General features: G+C 42.5%; 1 protein-coding gene across 1 annotated transcript in view; it reads left to right on the plus strand.

Moving 5' to 3' along the window:
• The window catches only part of LOC128796984 (obscurin-like), a 170,825-nt gene that overhangs the window by 59,929 nt on the left and 97,540 nt on the right, over window positions 1–13,356 (plus strand). Inside the window, exons 37-46 of the mRNA XM_053959121.1 lie at window positions 355–618; window positions 1,553–1,819; window positions 2,850–3,116; window positions 4,342–4,605; window positions 5,482–5,748; window positions 6,593–6,856; window positions 9,919–10,182; window positions 10,920–11,183; window positions 11,486–11,749; window positions 12,169–12,432. Coding sequence (XP_053815096.1) covers window positions 355–618; window positions 1,553–1,819; window positions 2,850–3,116; window positions 4,342–4,605; window positions 5,482–5,748; window positions 6,593–6,856; window positions 9,919–10,182; window positions 10,920–11,183; window positions 11,486–11,749; window positions 12,169–12,432 — 2,649 coding nt within the window. The remainder of the gene's footprint in view (window positions 1–354; window positions 619–1,552; window positions 1,820–2,849; window positions 3,117–4,341; window positions 4,606–5,481; window positions 5,749–6,592; window positions 6,857–9,918; window positions 10,183–10,919; window positions 11,184–11,485; window positions 11,750–12,168; window positions 12,433–13,356) is intronic.

A 13,356-nucleotide genomic window follows, 5' to 3' on the forward strand; every position in this document is an offset into this window, starting at 1 on the left:
GTAACCCTCCTACCCACGTTTCTCTTTAGACCCCGAACACAGCAGTTTTGGCAGCATTCCTGGTCAACCAGAGTGTGATTTCTTAGGGTTTTCACATTCTTGGCTCTGTAGTGCCAGAGAGTCGCGCTATTAGCGAATATTCCCTTGTGCTTTTTTTTTACCTTGAGACAGCACCTGTATGTTGTATATTGTTTAATTTATTTCTCTCTCCTCTAGGAGGTTTTGCCCCCTTTTTCAATGGTACCCACCTAGAAACAGAGCATTTTTGATTTGAGTGTACACACTGCAGCCCAGTAACTCCAGTTCATTTCATTCTGGTGCTGATTCCTTCTCTGTTGGTGTTGCATCCTTCAGCCTTGCCTATCCTCTTCCAAGAAGAGCTGATGAACAAGGAAGCTACAGAGGGGGAGGCAGTCACTTTGCACTGCAAACTGAGCAAATCAGCCCCAGTTGAGTGGAAAAAGGGGAATATGGTGCTCAAGCCGAGTGAAAAATACAAAATAGAGCAGGAAGGTCCCTTTGTGGAGCTGACAATCCAGGACTTGGATTTGGCAGACGCTGGGGATTACAGCTGTGTGTGTGGAGACCGACAGACTACGGCTGCTCTGGCAGTAAATGGTAAAAAAGAAATTCTCAGCGCATGTTCCAAGTCAACCTAATTCCAAGATCTCTTCCTCTCTTACTTCTGCTTCCTCTGATCCCTGTGTACTTCCAATCCTCCTTTCTGCTGATTAATTTTCCTATCCTTTCTTCCTTCTCTGTTTTTCTCCTTTCGCCTGATGCCTTCTTGATGTGCTCCCAAGGTGTTTTAGTCTAAAGACAAGTGGAGAACAGGTTCCCAACTCATCACAACCTCCCTAGTCCAGTATAGCTTCTTGTTTAGAAGTTTTCCCATAGGAACTGACCTAAAAGTGGAAATAATATTAATTTTTCATGACTTAGACCATGGCACTTGTTGCTCCTAAGAGGAACAAGTTTTCCTCAATGTATGGCGCTACACAAGGACAACCTTAATAAAAAATAGGCTTTTAATGATCCTGCTATTCCCAGCTCTTTTTTACCAACTTTGGCTTAATACAAGCAAATATTTTATTTCTGCAAAAATCTGACAGCATGTTTGCAACTGCTCTGCTTTAAGGGACTCTGGTTTATAAAAATTCAGACAGTGCCATGAATCAGGCCCTTCTGTAGAACTCCTGCTTTTCTCAAGGGAAGCAAAATGCTCTGGGCCTCATATTGAAATACAGCCTCCAGTTTTATGTCTTTGATTTTATGCTGTATGAAGTAAAGGGTAGTTGGCTTGTCAAGTAATTTGCAGATAGACTTGAATTTAAAGGAAGTTTTAAAGGGTGAGGACAGAAAAAAAATTAGACTGAATTATCTTTTGAAGGGTTAACCCTTTTGAAAGGTTAGAGGCTGGAGAAAAATTGTGGAGGAGCTAGATCGTGGAGGAGACCAAGAAGGTCTGGTGGCTCCAGGGAGATAAGAGAGGGATTAAGTCATGGATTCAGGCTTTCTCAGAGCTGATGCCATGTCCGTGTTTGCTCTGCAGTCCTGCCTGCTCTTTTCACCAAGGGACTCACGGACAGAGAAGCCACCGAGGGTAAAAGTGTCTCCCTGAGCTGTGAGCTGAACAAGGCTGCTGCTAACGTGGAGTGGAAGAAGGGCTTCAAGACCCTCAAGCCGAGTGACAAATACAAAATGAAGCGGGAAGGTGTCGTGGCTGAGCTTATAATCCAAAATCTAGACACGGCGGATGCTGGGAATTATTCCTGTGTGTGTGGAGACCAGCAGACCATGGCAGTTTTAACAATTCATGGTAAAACAAACAAAACGAGGCACATCTTGAAAGTAGCTACCCTGATTTCCCTGTTCCTTTGGGCAGACCCCTGGTGACATTCCCATCTCCTTCTTCAGCCAGACCTCTATCCACAGCTCACCAATGCCAGTGAAATGCATCCATTGGCATCCGTGCAGCTGGAATTTGTGGCACAAAGAGGGATATCGGTGTCCAAGCTCAGAGTAAAGCAACCAGGATTGCTGCCACTCTTTTAATTAGGGGCCTCCATTTTGCTTTTCCCTTGAAAGGTCCTTTATTAAACTCCCCGTTATGCTCAAGACAAAAACAGGTTGCTTCAAAGGGATTATGTCTTAGGGATTTTAAGGTTTCGTAAAATTCCAAAAAGTTAGGTTATTCCATGGAATCTTATGCTCGTACTCCATTCCTGAGACAACAAAGTGCTTTTATGCTTACGGCCCAGTTGGTGTCCTGTGTAAAACAAGCCCAGAACTCCTAAAGGACAATCATTCTCAGGGAGAACTTTGATTTTTACTGAACCTGACATCCTTGAAAGGGTATGTCAGTTCAGGTGAAAATGCTTGTTTTCCCACCATGTATCGAAATGAACAATTTCATTTCAAACTGACATTTAAAATGAAACGCCACTGTTTCATTTTTCTAAAATGTAAAATGTCTCCTTGTTTGCTTAAGTATGTGGAAACAGCAAACATCCCCCCCATTGTGGTTTAAAATGTCATAAAAGAAAACCATTTTCTTTCCAGAAATTTCAAATTGGTGTTTTTTCTTTTTGATTGAAATTTCACAGGGGGAAAAAAAATGGTGTTTTGACCTCTATTTGTATTGATTTGTGACTAAGTATGTGTAAAATACCTCAATGGATTACTGCAATCATTAAATCCTCTCCTGGTGATGACATTTCTTTCCCAACGCTGATTCCTGGAGACCCATGAGAATCTCTATTCTTGTGTTGATAAATCGGAGGGAAAAGGAAATTTAATTTTAACTCTTTGGAGTGCTACATCTCACTGCTGATATTGCTGTCCTTCAGCTTTGCCTGCATTTTTCAAGGAAGGGTTGAAGAACAGGGAAGCCACAGACGGTGCAACAGCCACTCTGCACTGCGAGCTGAGCAAGGTGGGCGTCCCGGTGGAGTGGAAAAAAGGGGACAAGGCACTCAAACCAAGTGAAAAGTACAGGATGAGACAGGAAGATACAGCTGCAGAGCTGCTGATCCGAGATCTGGAGGTGGAAGACACAGGAGAATACACCTGTGTGTGTGGAGATCAGAAGACCTCGGCTGTCTTGACAGTCCACGGTAAAAAAGCCGTTCTCCGTTGGGATAGCAGTACCTCAAGGACATCCCTTTTCTCTCTCTCCCTCCCACTTGCTTTGGTGTTTTGATTCCTGCAGCATTTTCCTGGTTTGCTGGTGCTGTTTCATCCCATCTCCCCACTGTGTGTCAGTTTGAAACTGATGGCTTTGTATCAGAGTAAAGAAAAGCTGTGAGAATTTCTCATCTCAGGGAGCAAGAGTGAGCAGACCTCCAGCAGAAGATTGTTCTCAGGGGGCTTCTCATTGTGTCTCCCTGACATCAGTGGATTTTCATGCTTAACCTGAAGGAAGGTTCTTTAAATCTGCTGAGCTCAGTCAGTGAGAGGTTTTTCCATTCAGGAATGGGTGACCACCCTCCTCTTCTTCAGGATTGTGGTATATTCTGCTGAGGAAATGGTACTTATATAAATCCCCTCAGCATTATTCTACAGGTCCTGACTTAGGGAATAATGGGGGAAATTTTGTTCCTGGCTCTGCCATTACATGAATGGTGATGAGCTCTGCTTGCCCCTCCAGAAGGAGCAGTTAATGAACAGCTCCCATAGATGGAAGAACAGCTTTTATTTAAAATAAAAAGCTGCCGAGGGCAAGGGGAAATTGAGGAGGCAAAACTATTCTCCCAGATTTTCTGCACACTTTTGTTTCATCTTCTTTCTCCCAGCTGGAGGAATTTATGTTCCTCCCCTCTTCTGACCTATCATTTTCATCCCTATGCAAGTCACTTCCATTTTATTTTAGTGGCACATCATAAGACAACTTGTTGAAGGCTGCTAAAAACCGCTGTAATCCTGATATTATGTTCTTGGAAATCTTGGGTTAAAGGTGCACCTGAAGCTATATTACCAGGGCTTTTTCCTGAACCAGAAATATAAATTATGATAGGAATGGCAGGGATCTCCAGCAGTGCTGTCACCCTAGCTGATGACTTTTAATCAAAATTCAGGTAAATCAAGATAATTTCAGAGTGAAATAGGTAGAGATGAGTATTGGAATCAGCTGTGAAGTGGTGAATATGAACAAGTTAATGTTAGAAGCAGGTCATGGTGGAAATTATCCCAGTAGGATTCTGCAGTAGTTTTCTTTTAGAGGCAGCTTTCCAGACTGATTTGTTTTCCTGTAATGGTGAACCACTGGCCAGAGGCCCAAGCCCTGAGTTCCCCAAGGTGTGGTTAATGGTTTTGATGTCCTCTCTATGTTGCACCCCATAGCTCTGCCTGCACTGTTCAAAAGAGATCTTGTCAATGTGGAAGGCACAGAAAACAGGACGGCTGTTCTGCAGTGTGAGCTGAGCAAACCCGCCCCGGTGGAGTGGAGGAGGGGGCAGGAGGTGCTCACACCTAGTGAAAAATACAAAATGAGGCTGAAGGACACCACTGCTGAGCTGACAATCCACAGCCTGGAGGAAGGAGATGCAGGAGATTACACCTGTGTGTGTGGAGACAAGACAAGCACAGCTTCCCTGACAGTGCATGGTAAAATATCTGGGTTAATAGGAATTTTCTGCATTGTCATCTGTGATCCTCCTGTGAGATCACAATCTGCTCTTGATCCCTTCTGTTATTTTAAGATGTTGTGGCAGCTGTTCCAACCACTGGGAATATCTCCCACTGAAAGCCCTTCCTTTGGGACTGATAAATAGCATCACAGATTCTTTTCAGCCCCTGTTCTTTCCTGTTGATGGAAGCTGGACGTGGATAATGAAAAGCTTGGTGAAGTCAGAAGTAGCATTTTGGAGCATTTTTACTCACTAATTTCTTTAGGGTTTATCACTGAGATTTCGCTTGATTTTCTTGGATGAAATTGAAAAGTGATGAAATTTTAATTTTAAACAACATGGTGCTCATTTTAATTCTTAATCTGGTTTTGAGAAAGAGCTGTGCATAGTTCCTTGAAATCTTGGGATCATCTTTCTGTTGTTATATCTTAAAATGCTTTTAAAGCATACCTCCCAGTACTGATATTTTAGTTTTATAGATTTCCAAATCAGTGAGAGCTCAGGGATTGAGACTGGTGTGGCTCTCCATGTCATGCCATGTCTCATATCATTAAAAAACCCCCTCTGATTTATGAATAAGGGGTTTTCCAGCTGTCCAAACTCACTCTTTTATGGTTCTGAGAGTTGTTATAACTCAACACTGATTTCTAAGTCATTGTGAGATGCTGAGTTCTGTGAATTCTGTGAATGTGGTGTCTTGCAAGGCACAAGTCAGGGATGCCCCCCTGAAATCATCCTTTGCTCTCAAGTTCTGTGCATTCTAAACCATTTTGCAGCGCTTTAATTCAGTGGAGCAGTCAAGGCACGGTGTTTGCTCAATTTTAAAGTGCTCTCTTTCACCTGTGATCTTCAGCCCTCCCTCCTCACTTTAAGAAAGAGCTGAAGAACGTGGAAGGCACAGAAAACGGCACGGCCACTTTCTGCTGTGAGCTGAGCAAAGCTGGAGCTGCCGTGGCGTGGAGGAAAGGAGACAAAACCCTGGGGACAAGTGACAAGTTCACCATGAGCTGCCAGGGCACAGTGGCTGAGCTGGTGATCCATGATTTAGTCCTGGCAGATGCTGGAGATTACACGTGCTCTTGTGGAGAGCAGGAAACCACGGCTGCGCTCAAAGTGAATGGTAAAAAATAAAAAAAAAAGGAAATAGATAATAAGTTAGAGATGGCTTTCAAACAGTTTTTTTTTTTAAAGAGCGTAGGAGTGTCAGCTTTGAAAGTGCAGCTCTGTTTCTGGTGAGTTTGGGAATAAATTCCTGGATGCTTTGGTCAGTGTCAGGCACAGGTTGGAGGTTCGTGGCAAAAATTGCAGATATTCATCCTGGTGCTAACTCATTTTTTTGATCCTTATGGTCAGCAGTAGGTGCTGAGAAGTGGAAAATCACATTAATGTGATGTTGGTTGTAAAGATGCTGCAATCATAAAGTTGAGAAGATTTTTTTATGAGATGTTTTTAAGAGAGTTATCAGTGTTTCAGTATAATTTGATGGTCAAGCACTGCTAGACCACTGTATGAGGTGAAACTAAAGAATAATTTGGGTTGGAAAGGACCTTTTAAAGGTCCCTCATGGAAAAGTGAAACCAATGCCTCTGATATAGGTTAATTTATGAACTTTTTTAGTAACAATTTGCGTTTCCATAGAATTTAGATGCTTTGGTTAGGCTTTATTTTCCATTCTAGCAGGCAATATCCCAGGTAGGTCTCAGTCATGCAGGTTTGAATTGAGGCTGATGGGGTTCTTCACTTCACACCATGGACTTCACCATAAAAAACCTTCTCTGACTTATGAATGAGGTGTTTTCCAGCTTTCCAAAGCCAGTCTCTTATGGTTCTCAGAGTGGCCACAATCCTGAGGAGGGATTGGATTAGGAAAGGCTTTGCTTATCACTTGTGGTTGTCAGACCACGTGAAATGGTTACTTGAGCTGCTGCCATGGTCCCACATTCTGCTCCTTTTGACCCCCCCAGCCCTGCCTGTGCGCTTCCAGAAGGAGATGAGGGATGAAGAAGCCACAGAAGGTGCAACAGCCACTCTGCAGTGCGAGCTGTCCAGGGCTGCCTCCGTGGAGTGGAGAAAGAAACACAAAGTGCTCCAAGCCAGTGAAAAATACACAATGAGGCAGGAGGGCAGCAGAGCCCAGCTGCTGATCCATGCCCTGGAGGTCAGGGATGCTGGGGAATACACCTGTGTGTGTGGAGAGGAGAAGACAACAGCAGCACTGACGGTGCACGGTAAAGAGCACAGAAATGGGACATTTTTGGGTGGTGTTTGTCCCTGCTCCTCTGCAATCCTCACTACTCACACACCACGAGCTCTTTCTCTAATCTTGCCATCATTAATTCTGTTCATAACAGACTTTCTTCTTTTTATTGTGGTTTTTGTCTAATTCTAACCACGATTGTAGTTCCATTGATTTTACTACATTTTTCCCTGTTTATCCTCCTTGCTCTTGTTGGTGCAGGGCTGTATTTCTTTGTAAAGGCTGAAGGATGTCACAGATTTGCTTTTTTTACCTGTTTTACTCACTTTTGACTTGAACCTAGACACATGGAGCAGCAGAAACATTCATACCTCTTTGAAAGAACAATTTTATTTCAAGTTGCATCAGGATTTGACAAGTAATTTTACATAATGAAAAGACAACTTGGTTCAGTGTAATTTTCTTCGTAACTCTGACCAAGAATAATGTTGATTTTTATTCAGGTATTCCAGAATACTCAGCATTGGAGTAGGAGAATATTTCAGAGTCCTCAGTCAAATTAATCTGCAAACTTCCCATGGAAGAGAAGGAAACTTTATTTTCACTATTAACACAGCACAGTCAGAAGTAGTTTCAGCCTCTTTCTCACCTGGAAATCTAGCAAGTCTGAATTCAGGGAGCTGATTTCTTTGATTTTCTGCCCATCTTTGCATTTTCCAATACAACAAGGATTGCTTCAGTCTTGCACTTCCAATTTAACCATGAAAAATAGAATTGAAATGAACTTGTACAGGTCAGCCCATCCTTGAGCCCCAAGTCACCATCATTACTGCCAGAAAGTTATTCTCTAGATCAACAAAAGTATTTCTTGAACTGGCTTAAGTAATTACTTCTTATAGAAGCAGAGAAATATTTGTACACAATTTAAACCAAGAAGTAATGTGACACTCCAAGTTGCACATCTCAATTATGAGGAATTATTTGCATCAGGCTTGAACTTTTTGACTTGAATTTTCTCCACAAACTGTTGTAACCCCAAATCCCTCACTGCAGATCTGCTTCTTCTTGTATTTGTGTTACTGACTGTTCTTAAATATTTTCCATCTGCCCTTGCTGAATTGAAGCCATTGTGAACTGAAGCTATTTTATCACCACTCCTTCATACAAATCTTCTATACCTTAATCCAGTTTAAAGAAGTGGTTTTACCCTTTCTCCCTTCCCACCTTGAGATCATCAAAATGAATGAAACTTTGCATTTCATTGTCCAAGTTGCTACAGAAAACGCTGAATAATCCTGAACTAAGACTAGTGAGAAACTCTGCTTGATTCATTCTTTCATTGTGAGTGTAAGCCCCAGTTCAATATCCTGTAACTGTGCTTTTCAGATTAGTAGCACTTCCCTTCTGTAATTCCACCTATATCAAAGATAAAACTTTACTGAAATAATAATAATGTAGAACATATAATATGTCCTTCTGTCAAGGAAGCTTAATCTATACCAAAAAAAAAAAAAATAAAAAATTACCCTGCTCCACTCCTTCATGAAGAGAAAAGCTCTTGGCAAATCTGAGTTTTTCAAAGAATTAAATTGAGATGGCCATAATTCCTCTCTCTGCTCTCTCTCTCTTTATTTTTCTATGACAAGCATTATGAATGGGATTCAGCTTCAAGACTGCAGAGTACTCCCAAATTCCCATTTTTGCCAATGGAGATCTATCAAACTCAGACCAGGGGAATCAGGGAGACCTCCAGCTCATTTTAAAGCAGACATTTTCATTTGGAGCTCTATTGGCTCTACTGACTTTACACAAGTGATTTTTCTTTCTTTACTCTCTGGGATTTTAGAATCTCAGTTTACACAGCAAGAACTAAATGTGTATATTTCAATCTGAAATATATTTTTCATCTCTTAGTTTCTGGTTTTTTTTTCCATGCTTGAGGAACATCAGCCACTCTCTTTGATTTCTTCAGTGTCACTGTCAGTGTCAGAAATTGGTTGCGCCGGCACCTTAAGAATTCCAGGACGAATTCCATCACACCAAGCTGCTTTGAGAATATATTTATTTATATATTCTCTAATACTTTTTTTTTTTTACTTTTCCAAGCCAGAATTTCTATTATTTCCTTAATTAAAACTAACACTTAGTTATAATGAAGAAAAAGGAATGAAACACTTCAGCTTTCCCCATGTCCACTCATCATCAATTCACATTCCTGAAACAGAGGCAGACCAACATCTCCCCTGTTGTTTTCCTTCCTTCTAAACTATTTACATTAATGTCTGCACAGTTATCCTCCACATCCTTATTCTCAATTATTTCTTTCTTGCTGGTCAGGTTCAGGAATTGGAGATCATCCTCTCAATTTCTTTTTTAGCTATTTTAAATCCAAATGTCGTTCCCACCCCATTCCAAAGACCTAGTGGATGTCATCCCATCCTATTGCTTTCACATACTGCCACGTTTCCATCCAGTCTTACACTCTGAATAATTCTGTTTGTTGTTCCCAAAGGGATGAGGTGTCAGGAAGCACCTGAACTTCCCGGGGTGAGGGAATTACGGCAGATTTCTGCAGTGGCTACATCATCCTTCTCTTTCCTTTTATTCTTTTTTATTTATTTTTTTTAAATTTTATTTTCCTTTTTATTCCTACCCAAGCACCTTCAGGATCTCTCTCTCGTTCTACTCTTCAGTCTTATCTTAACTCTGGGCTAGGTCTGAAGGCATCCTTAAAATGTAAATTAAAAGGTTATGTTTTTTTTTCCTTTAGCTTTTTTCCTGATCACGGTGTAACCTGTTGTATTAATTTTCTAGGCTGGGTTATACTGAGAAAGTTGCAGTTTTGACCATACATGAAGTTTCCCTGTTTCTGCTGTTTATTTTCCATACATCTCTAAACCAAACAGCAAATTCATTTAGTATTTGCTGAAAGAAATTATGAGACCACTTTTTTTCTATAATACAAATCAGCATTTTCCTTCTGTGAGATGATCTTCATGTCAGCAAAAGGCTGGGATAGATATTGGTGAATATTGTTTATTTTGGTGGTCAAGAGCTGCTTGTCATGAAAACCTTTGCTGCTCTGTTTCTCAGCCCTTCCTGCTCTGTTCAAAGAAGAGTTAAGAGATGAGGAGGCCGAGGAGGGTGAAGCAGTCACTCTGCACTGTGAGCTGACCAAACCTGCCCCAGTGGAGTGGAAAAAGGGACACACAGCCCTCAAACCTAGCGAGAAATACAAAATGAGGCAGAAGGATGTCACTGCAGAGCTGGTGATTCACAGTCTGACCCAGAGTGATGCTGGGGATTACACCTGTGTGTGTGGGGAGGAGCAGTCCACAGCTTCCTTGGCAGTACATGGTAATGGCCAGCTCCATCTGGATGCCATCATTGCTGAGATTCTGGTTTGAATTACTTTTAACACCGTGGTCATTGTTATCTGTGTACGGACCACAAGGATGAATTTTGTGATTTAGGGTAAAACTTTTCCCCAGTTCTGTGTACAAAGTGGTTTTAGGATGTAATTCCTGAAGCAGATGTGAGGTTAAGCCTGAAGACACTTCCCCACCTGATGCCTTGTGTAATCTGACCTAGAACAGAGGTTAGACAGAGCTAAAGAATAAAGCAGGGATTTATTCAAAGGATCTCCACCATGGATCCACCTTGGGCAGCACCAGAGCCCAGCCAGGGCTGCACCCAAGATGAACCAAAATGGTCCCAAAATGCACGAGCGCTCCCGGGGGCTCTCACTGGGATCAGCTCTGCTCCATTTGCACCTTGCAGTTCATTGTCCCATTCCAGCTTTAGCCCAGGCACTCCCATCCTGCTTGTTTTTCTCTCTCCAGCCCACGCTGTTTGTGCTCCTGGGCCTGAGCTTTGGATCATTTGTCCTTGGTGCCCAGCTGGAGCAGGAATTGTTTTGTCTCCCTGCTCTGTGCAGAGAGCTCAGCATCCCCTGATATGAAGCTCAGAACTACACACCAAAGCAGCAGAGAATCTGAAAATATAAAAGCTCAAACCTGAGGCATCACACCCATGCCCTCACCTGCAGGCTGTGTTTGCTGCTCCCTTTAACCCTGTTCCCATTGCCTCCTCAGTGCTGCCTGCAGGCATCCAGGAGAGCCTGAAGGACGAGGAGGTGACCGAGGGTCAGGCGGCCACTCTGAGGTGTGAGCTGACCAAAGCTGCCCCCGTGGAGTGGAGGAAGGGCAGCACTTTGCTGAAAGCCAGTGACAAGTACAAAATGAGGCAGGAGGGCACGGTCAGGAAGCTGCTTATCCAGGATGTGGAATTGAAAGATGCTGGAGAGTACACGTGTGTGTGTGGAGAGCAGGAGACAACAGCGGCCTTGATAGTGCATGGTAAAAATAATATACACGTATTTGCATTACTGTGGATTTCTGTGCCAGCTCCTTGATATTGGTTGTGTGTTCAACTGTGGCTGAATTGTTTCTTTAAATCTGTAAACTCTCTGTGAGATCTGCTTGTATCCAGGCTGCTTTTCTCTTTCTGTCTTTTGGTTTGTCCAATGTCCCGGGAATTATGAGAAAAACACCCTGTTTCCACCCTAAAGTGTTCTCTGCTTCTGTACCACCCCACCCCTCCTGTCACCTGTGTGCCACATGTCATTTTTAATGTCCTCTGTGCATTTTGTGACCTTCAGCCCTGCCAGCCCTTTTCAAAGAAGACCTGAAGGACCTGCAAGCCACGGAAAGCCAAACAGCCACTCTGCGCTGTGAGCTGAGCAAGGCTGCAGCTGTGGCGTGGAAGAAAGGGAGCAAAATACTCAGGGCAAGTGAAAAGTACATCATGAGGCAGGAGGGTGTCCTGGCAGAGCTGGAAATCCATGACCTGGAGCTGCAGGATGCAGGAGATTACACCTGTGTGTGTGGGGAGCAGCAGAGCACAGCCTCTCTGACAGTGAAGGGTAAATGCAGATGATTGTCCATTTTCTGTTCCTCTGAAACCCCCATGAAGTGTCCAGCTGTTGTTAACTTGTGTCCAGGTCTTGTTCAAGTGTTTATTTTTTGTCTGGTGTTGCTGAAAAGGGAGCTGAGCTCAGGACTGCCTCTCCCTGCAGACACACTGCTGTGTTGTATTTAAGGGAATTGCACCCAGGAAATGTCAGGCCAGATGAGGGGTTCTGTCCTGAGATAAATCCTTTGAATTCTACCTTAAATCTTGTCATCTCAGCACTTCTTGTCTTACTGCTGGATTCAGTTTTCCAGATCTTCATAGTGATAACCTCAACCTCCACCCCCTGATTTGGCCAGATTTGAACTTCAGCTGAGAATTCACAATTCACACTTAGTTTAAATGCACTTTCTACTGGCTTTCCTTTCCCAGCCCTGCCAGTGCTTTTCAAGGAAGAGCTGAAGGATGAAGAAGCCAAAGAAGGAGCATCAGTGACTCTGAGATGTCAATTAACCAAAGGAGCTCCCGTGCAGTGGAAAATAGGGTCCAAAGTGCTCAAAGCAAGTGACAAACATCAAATGAGACAGTCTGGCACCACTGCAGAGCTGGTCATTTGTGACCTAGAAGTAAAAGATGCTGGAGATTACACCTGTGTGTGTGGTGACCAGAAGACAACAGCAACCTTAACAGTTCATGGTAAAAAAGAACTTATTAAAATTGATGAATATCTCTTGAGATAGACATAATTCTGAAATGTAGTAGTTTCTTCCCTGGGTCAGTAGTTTGTTTTTATCCCTTCCTCTTCCTTCATTCTATTTATAACCCATTTCTTCCTGAGAAAGAGTTGCTCATGGTGAATTTTTTGGTCGTTATTAATCTGTCTTTTAAAAGGAGAAAATGAGACGTTTCCTTCTGTGCAAGTCTCCTCTTCTTGGATATTTGCATTTTCCAGCTCTGACCCCGTAGGTCACTTGAGTCCACCAGAGTTTCTCCAAAACACCCAGCTATGGGCTGTGAGGTGCCTCTTCTCCAGGAACTGGAAAAGGAGAAGTGAGGGTTGGGGCAGCAGAAAGAGGAGGAAATTCTCTGGCTATGTTTTTTTTTTTTTTTTGAAGGTTTCAGATTCTTTAAAGAAGTAAGACATGCAGAGTGAGATAAGTGTTATCATTCCAGAGCTTAATTCCCATAGGTTGTTTTGTCTTTGAGTTATGGCTTCCAAAATGAGGAGTAATAAGAATCTAAAATTCTTATTAGGTGTAATGACCCTTCAAACTTCAATTTGAAACTAGGAGTTGTTTTATTTGGATATCTGTCTGCTTTCATGTAGATGGGGCTGTGACAGTTTAATAAAAACAAACCAGAAACTAACAACAGCAGCCTCCAAAAATGACATTTTTGTGGGTAAAATAGTTCTGTATCCAGCAGAATTATTTGTGAGTGCTGTTGATCTGAGGCCTGGGTCTTTCTGTTTTGCTCTGTCATTATAAATAACAACAAAAACCCACCTTTGGGTCACCCTTAGGGTGATCTCTTAGGGTGACTGAAACCACATTACGCTCAAAGAAAGACACTTTCAGAGTCTCTGAACTTGGTTATGGCTTTGAATATCTGTATTAGGCT

This window comes from Vidua chalybeata, chromosome 1 (genome assembly GCF_026979565.1).
Source record: "Vidua chalybeata isolate OUT-0048 chromosome 1, bVidCha1 merged haplotype, whole genome shotgun sequence".
Taxonomy (NCBI): domain Eukaryota; kingdom Metazoa; phylum Chordata; class Aves; order Passeriformes; family Viduidae; genus Vidua; species Vidua chalybeata.